Below are 8,514 nucleotides of genomic sequence, written 5' to 3' on the forward strand. Positions count from 1 at the left end.
ACTCATTTGTGCTCAAGATTGGCTTCAATCTACCTTTGGATGATATGACTGAAGAAATCGACGGAGCTGAAGAAATTGACCAGGGTAATAAATATGTTATCGTGATGGCTACAAATTTTATTTATTTCATTATTTGGCAATTTGTATTTATGAGCTTTTTTTTTTTTTTTTTTCATTTTGATCCATAATTCATAAGCATACGAAAGGATATGGAAGTTGTCTTTAAGAATTTGAATTATGATTGTACGGTTCTAAGTTTCTACTCTTAAATCTTATTTACATATGTTTTTTTTATTTATATTAAATCTGTACTTGTTAAGTACTTAATCTTTTTTTTTTTTTCCATAGTCTTGAAGTATGATGATGGAATTGGAGTACGTGATGAAGATGAGATACTTGATGAAGAATTTTGGGAAGAATGGTATAGAATGTTGATGAATTTTCCTTTTCCTCTTTAAAAAAACTTTGTTTTCATTTTACAAAACATGTATTTATTCTCTTTCAATTTGTGTTGATCGTTTTTTGTGCTCTTTTGATTTGTAAGTGCAGGTGGAGTTTTGGATTTATTTGTTGCCGACCATTTCTGGATTTATACTTAAAATTATTATGCGATTTATGTTGTCATGTATGTTTGTTATTTATTGATGAATTAATTTTTAATGACAATTTTGTGATGAGTTATTCAAGTTGTTGACTATTGAAAATTGTTCCGAGTTAATAATAGGATAATAACTTAAAAGCAAAGAAAGATGAAGGGAGGGAGGAGAAAGAAGAAAAAAAAAGACCCGACCCGGTTTGGGTCGCTTCCTTTCATACAGAACCAACTTGTTTCGGGTCGGATTGGTTTTCAAGAAAACCAACCCGACCCAGTCCAATTACACCTCTATCAATTACAACCATCTCGCCTACCTCTAACATTGAGTTGTATGGGATTGGATTTTAAAGATTATTCAATTTTCATGAGCTTAGAGAGTCTTTAGATAGTTGGAGAATTCTCTCTGAATTCTCGTAGAGTTTTTGATTAATGAACCCCAACAATGAAGAAGAGTTCTCCATATGGCAATATGAGCTTAAGCTTGGATGACGGCCCTTGACACCAATTAATTAGATATTTGGTTTGGTTGGTTTTTGGCCAAAACAATCTTACCTTGAGACTCAATTGAACCTAGATCCAAATATTATGACCTAATTGGATCAAGTCAGTTTAGTTAATTCAATGTCAAAAAGAAGACACATGATATTATTGGATAGCACCAAGGTCACCATAAAAAATTCTTATGCAACTACATTAAAACGAAGTAATTATTTTGGTCAGATAAAAAATCTTAAAATCTTTGAGTCTGTTAAGTAATCATTTTGTTTTTTTATTTTTGATTTTGCTATTTCTGTACAATTCTGTTTAAGATAAAATCTATTTTAAATTAAGATTGTGAAATAGTATTTTGCTAATTATTTCTGAACTTTGAACTATATTTTCTTTCATGTATTTTTTAAATCCATTTCAAATAACAATGTTTGAATGCTTACCTACTTTTGTTTTCTTTTTCCAAATATGACAACTATGTCTTGTTAAATTATTCCCCTTTTCTTGTTTTGTTTTTTGTTTTTTTTTTTTTTTTAAAAATTTTGTGTAAGCTCCAATTATGCTTTTAGCATACATGAGAACCATTCCCCTTTTCTTTTCTTGTTTTGTGTTTTCTTTGTGACAATTCCCTTAATTTCCCCAACGATTTGTCTACCGTCGGCAGATACGAACAAAATCATTCTCATGGCTACATTTTATGCATTCATTATCATTAGAGAACTAAGAACAATCAATAAGACGTTGAAATTCTATGGCAACAAATGCAATTACAATTAGAAACACTATAGAAAGGGACAAAAGCAATGAAGCCAACATCAATCACAAGTAATTTGGTTGTAAATTTTGAAGTCCTTCATTCATTCCTTCTCAGCAGCAGCATACAAAGCTTTGATCTCTTCAACATCATCATAGCTACCAAGAAATATGGGAGATCTCTCATGGATCTTCTTTGGAACCAAGTCAAGTGCCTGCAAATCAAAGAGCATTCATCTTAAAATAACTCAAGGGAACAGAAACGAACTCTCGAGATTTTTTAGGCCTCGTTACAATGACTGTACGATACCCTTATTTTTCCGGTGAATGCTTGACCTCCTGCCTCCTCCATCAAGAATGCCATCGGGAAAACTTCATACAACACACTGTAATTGGAAAGAGAGAAAACACATCATTTCATTATGTAATACAGTTAGAAAGAGTTTTAAGTTTTGGAAAAAGTTATTTAACTTGGCTGCTTCTTAAACAACCGTTGAACATAGATTCGGAACTCTACAGACTCTTTCTACCACATCCAATGGTACCAAAATGCTGCCATATTGTGGCGGTCTGCTCAAATAATTTCTCAAAAATAGGTGAGAGGAAGAGAGGGAATTGGTTGAGCGAGTATTTGTAAAACCGCCACGTACCGTAATTTCCCATTGGGGCTCTTCTTGTCACCGGGGTACAAAAATATACCACCATAAAGCAATGTACGATGGACATCAGCTACCATGCTGTTAATCAAAGCATTATACCATCAGAATTTCCATGCTATAATATTCCATCCTCATTTCAAACTCAAAGTTTCAGAGATGAACATATAAACAACAAATGGGGAACCCCACTTTTTCAAAATCATTGATATTTGATTGTGAAAAAATGTGTTTGAAACAAAAGATTCAGAATACCATTGTAGAAAACAAAGTTCTAAGTCGTACATTGTGAAATATGATGAGTTTAGAATAAGAATGAAACGCCAAATAAACAATATAATGAGCTAAAGAAATGTTTCAAATATTTTAGAAAATCCTCAGCTACCTTCCAACATATCTCAAAGACTTGGGAGGCGAACCATCTGTAGGAAACTTGCACTTCTCCACATACCTAAAAGAGAGAACAAGTTAGGAGTTCATGACTTATTAAGTCAAAACTCAAACAGAAATCACATGAACGCAACATACTTTGCGGTCGGACCGTCCCAGTTCTTTGCATTTCCTTCATTAACTGAATAGATCTTTCCCTTCTTTGGAATCTTCAGATGGTTACAGAAGAAATGAATCAAATACAAGACAATCAAAAGAAGCAAAAGATGATAGGAACAGATATGAGGGTCCTCTCGCATTGTCTCTTAAACTAATATTAACATTATATGCAAATTACAGGTGCAGTTCTAAGGTTTAGCCCTCAAAGAATAACAAAGAAAAGAGAGGGAAAGAAGAAACATAAAAACATAAGCAAGAAATACTTCACCTTAAGGTCTGGGTGAGTTAAAATGAACTCCCCAAGAGAAGGATCGAGAGTGAATCCATTTACACCAGTTCCAGTACTTAAAACAAGCTGCAAAGACAAACAGAAAAGAAGATTAATTCACAAGTTAATACTAGCATTCACTCAATTTTTAGACTTGATTTTCAATTATGAAAGGAAAATATACTTCTTCTACATAACCCAAGGACTTCTATTAATAATGACCATAAATTTAGAATGACCATCTAAAAATTAAAAGATCTATAATAAAACATACAAACTGATATAAATAAATGAATAGAATTGAGTGAGATTGCCCATACCGTGCAAGAGCTTCCATACAAGCAATAGCCTGCTGCAACCATATTCTTTCCAGGTTGCAAGACGTCTTCTAGGTTAGGTTCGTGGCTGTCGTTCAAGTGATAAATTCCGAAAATCTACACGAAAAAGTAGATATTCAAATGATCAGATACTCAGCTAATTGGAAAGAAATTAAAGCAAAAACATTTAAAATCTTATTTAGGAGGTACCAAAGGCATGTTACCGTTCCAATAGAAACACCACAGTCAATGTTGGAGGATCCATCCAATGGATCAAACACCACGGAATACCTTTGCCATTGGAAAATAAGAAGAAATAACATTAAAATTAAAATGAAGTATAAGCAGAAGACAGAATTTATCAAGAATGGAAAACAAACCTTCCACGCCGAGATGGCTCAACATATGTTGGCTCTTCATCTTCTTCAGAAACAAGGATACACTGCCACCAAATTGTCAACTGTTAGAGTAAATCACCCAAAATTTGTCCTGTCATTTGTATAATTAGATAGCAGCTTACAGTTCTGCCACTGCTGACCAAAGCCTTGATAAAGACTTCATTTGAGAGCACATCCAGTTTCTTTTGCTCTTCACCCTGTTGTCAATGAAAATGAATAAATGTAAAAACACATAACTCAAGAAAAGGGATTTTAGTATAAGGTGATTTTTATCCTGAATTCTTTGTCTAATCTAGATTATATTTAGTGTTCATTGTAAGAAATAAGATCTTACCTGAACATTGGTCTCTCCAGCAAGTCCAATAAGTTTAGCTAAACCTGCCTGCAAAAGGAGAACTTTTGTGGTTAATGAACTGTATATTGTTTATTGAATGGTACATAAAGCAAATACAGAACAATTTGAAATTTTCAGACAAAAGGGTATTTGGGAATTTGGAATTCTGGGCGGTAGACACCTCATAAAATCCTATCACCAATTATTTGGAAGGATATCCTACCAAGGAACCACTACATAATTTTGACTTTCAAAAGGGCAAATAATAAATTTTGACACCATTTGAACAAAAAATGTGCTATCCTTTGCGATATTGTAATAGAAAAACAAGAAACTTGACCTTATCCTTTTCCTCTCCCTTTCCTCCTCAGCTCCACCACTCTCACCCCTTTATTTCTTCTTTTTGTTTTTAGTTCAACCATTGTGGAGTATGAGGTTCAAACCATCAAACTTACGAGATGATAATCAACCTTATCCATTCAGCTATGCTCGAATTGACTCTTTTTTAATTCTTTTACATCTGAATATATCCTAGAAAATATTTTACTTCAACAATAATATATATTCCTTTCTTCACAACTGTAAACGCCATTTAAAATATATTATTTTATTTTATAGATCCTACACCATTTGTAAATATCAAGCAAACAAGAAAGTTTTCTTATACATCTTTGACTGCTAAATTGCAATATAAAATATAAAACACTCAACTAGTCATTCATTAGTCTGTTTGAATAATATAAGTTCACACCCACCCATATTTGTACTGATAATATAATATATAAATAATTTTTTTTTTGATATCCAGCGCACCTCAACTAACCTACAGATCAACCTGCTGACCCTACAAACATTTTGTTATCAAGCAAACTAGTAGGATTGGTCACCATGGATTGGATAATATAATATTTTTTTTAAAAGAAAATAATTAATTTAAAACTATTAACCTTTGAAAACCTCTCTTATTTCAAGCCAAATATTCTGCAGTTTTTCCTTAAAATACTAAAACTGAAAACTTCCCCACATTTTTTGCCTTTATTTATTACAAATCAAATTTGTCAACCCCACCTAAATTCATTATGAAACAGTTTGTATAGTATCAAAACAGCAGAATTCTGATCATCAAACTGCAAAAACAAGAATATATATCATATCCCTCAAAGCCCCAAATGAAAAAAGAGAAAAAAAACCCAACCCCATTCATCAAAAAAATGATCAGAACACAATCGAACAATTACTAAAACAAGCAAAAACAGGACAAAACAGAACAGGGTAGAAAAAAACCTTATTAACAGCAGAGCAGACGAACTTGCAGCCAAGAACAATATGACTAAGCAAAATCGTGAAGTCCCCTCGCGATTCAGGGTACTTGGATTGCTCATTCAAGACGAACCGAGTAATGGTCATCAAGTCCGTCCTCTGAGCATCCGCCGCATGATCCATGGCGCTCAAAAACAAACCCCTTTGGCAGAATAAAAATCAAAAGAAGAAGAAGAAGAAGAAATTAGGATGAGATTCTTAAAGGGTTGCTAAACTCGAGGGTTGTGATGAACCTCCAATATATATTTATATATATATATGCATAGAGAAAACACAAATGAATGGAAAATGGGGAAAATGGAGAAAATGGGGTAGAAGGGACACGTGGCGGAGGAAGAAAAAGGGTAGAATTGGAGTGGTGGCTGATTGCTTTTGAGTTTTGAGACAGAGAAAGGGAATGGAGAAAAAGTTTTGCAGATAATGTAAGAAGTTCGTCGTCTTCTTCAATTTTGTTCTGCGCCCTTCCATTTCTTCTATCTCTCTGCTTTGTCCTTTTATTCTTTTGTATTTGACTCATTATTATTCTCTTTTTAATTATTTTAAATAACAAAACCCTTCCAAATATAAGACAGTTCTATATATATATTAACACATATTATATATGATAGACCACATTATTAGTAGAAATCTGGTTATATTTACAATTTTTTTAAAAAATTATGTTATACACTTTGTTATTATTCCTAAAATGCTATCAAATATAATTATCCTAAAAATATTTATAAATAATAGTAAAATATCATTGTAAAATTTTTTATATTTATAAATATTTTGATTCATTCTCTATATTTAAAATCCGATTTTTTTATTATATATTTAGATTTTTTTAAAAAAAAAACCTTTTTACTAAGTCACCTTGGAAGTTGGAACCAAAAGAGATAAATATGTAATGTTTTGGGTAAATTTTGGTAGGTTGTGTTGGGTGTGACTTGTGAGTCAAATCCTATCCTCTAACTTTCTATTGGATGAAATTTGGGATTTCGATTTAGATTACATAATTTTTTTATCCTTTATAATCCTCACATACATATCTTAATTACTTAGAGCATGTTTTATAATAATTAATATCCGATTTTATAATCATTTCATTTTTTATTTTCAGTTTTAAAAAATTAAGCTTATTTCATTATATTTTTTTTTTATAATATTTTCCATCTTTCTTAAATATATGAGTTGAATTCTTAGTCAAACTTAGAAAACAAAAACGAGTTTTCAATTAATATATACATGCATGTGTGTATGTATTTATGACTCTAAATTATTTGTTATGCATTAAAACAAATCATTGTAAAAGAAATATTATGGTATCAATTTGTTTGGATTTTTTTTATCCTTTTTGTTTTTTTTTCCAATAATTATATAATTATAATGGAACCATCGACATTTGAGATGAGAATTATCGTTATATTGAAATTTGATATTTAGATTTAACATTTCTAATCTCTTCCGTCTAAATAGACTATCAATTTTTTCCTTTTCAAACTTCCTTAGTAAATGAAATTATAAGTTATTGAAAAACTTTTTCGTTTTTATTTAATATCATTAATTAGCCTTTTATACATGTGACATAAATATATGATGTTCATTTTTGACTTTTGAGATTAGTATCATAATTCAACGAAATTTCGTTTTACAGCTATGGTTGTCTTAAAAACCAAGGATAACCATTAATTTCAAGCATTGAAAATATATATATATATATATTCATCAATGTATAGACATTTTTCTTGATATTTTTATATCAATTGGTTGAATATCGATTGTGATTTAGGGGTTGTTTGGGACAAAAGGAAAATGACGGTGAAATACGAAACACGATTCGAAATTGGGAAGGTCACTTATTGCAGTTAGGTTGATAGTTCAAGCACTATGTCAATGAAGCTACACTCACATTGACGATTATTTTTCTTCATCATTATGAATATATTAGAGATTGTCATCAAATTGAGACTTCAATATTTTCTTAACGTCGATATTTAAACTTTTTATTACAAAATTTTCTTCTATTTAGTTTAATGAAGTAAATTCCGATTACGAAATTTGTTGGTTTAGTTGTATAATTTGAATGTTTTTTTTTTCTTTTCAAAATTCAATGTTGATTAGCTTATGGACAATTTTAGTTTAATTTCGACGAGTAACTTATTCAAATTTAAGATTTAAATTAATGAAACTAATATTTTGACATTAAAACCTAGATTATTGAACTTGTAATGGCCATGAAAATAAATTTAAATCTCTCGATCTCTTCTATTCTTATTTTATAAATTTAAATTGAAAAATATGTAAAAATTTTGAAACTAATAATTATAGAAAAATTATTATAAATGACAAAATTATTTAAAATATTTATACATAATTGTAAAATATCACATTCTATCTGCGATAGACAACGATAGATCATGATAGACTACTATTTGTGTCTATCATGACAAAGATAGTCACAGATCGTGGTTTATTGTAGATAGACAGTGAAATTTTATTATATTTCGAAATTTTTATTCATTTTCCTATATTTGAAAACAACTTGTAATTATATAGTTAAAAGGCTAGTATTAAAGTGGTATAAACGGATGCGGTCATAAGTTTCATGAAAGTTATTAAACCAATATATATATATATATATGTAAATTTCTAAAATTTTGAGGTTATATCCATTAAAACTTCAAATTTTATGATTATTGGAATAACTTAGGCCTTTGGCTCATAACAAAAAATAAATTTTTTTTTTTTTTTTTTTGAAGAAAATGATACTCTCTTGTCCAACATTGGAAGATTTTGATATGCCAAAAGGGTTTATGTATAAAAAGGTCGCATCAAATTTTTCAAATTGTGGTT

The 8,514-nt window shown here is 30.4% G+C and overlaps 1 protein-coding gene across 1 annotated transcript; it reads right to left on the reverse strand.

The window, feature by feature from the left end:
- Positions 1–1,760: 1,760 nt before the first annotated feature.
- On the reverse strand, positions 1,761–6,129 carry LOC120074990 (fructose-1,6-bisphosphatase, cytosolic). Its single transcript, XM_039028119.1, has 12 exons — positions 5,644–6,129; positions 4,360–4,407; positions 4,148–4,222; positions 4,008–4,069; positions 3,852–3,918; positions 3,631–3,744; positions 3,311–3,397; positions 3,022–3,092; positions 2,879–2,944; positions 2,488–2,574; positions 2,148–2,223; positions 1,761–2,052 (listed from the first exon to the last, which is right to left on the reverse strand). Exons 1-12 carry the CDS (start codon positions 5,800–5,802, stop codon positions 1,942–1,944), a joined length of 1,023 nt encoding a protein of 340 aa, XP_038884047.1. The 5' UTR covers positions 5,803–6,129; the 3' UTR covers positions 1,761–1,941.
- Between the last annotated feature and the right edge of the window lie 2,385 nt (positions 6,130–8,514).

The sequence above is a fragment of the Benincasa hispida genome, chromosome 4, assembly GCF_009727055.1.
Source record: "Benincasa hispida cultivar B227 chromosome 4, ASM972705v1, whole genome shotgun sequence".
Classification (NCBI taxonomy): Eukaryota; Viridiplantae; Streptophyta; class Magnoliopsida; order Cucurbitales; family Cucurbitaceae; genus Benincasa; species Benincasa hispida.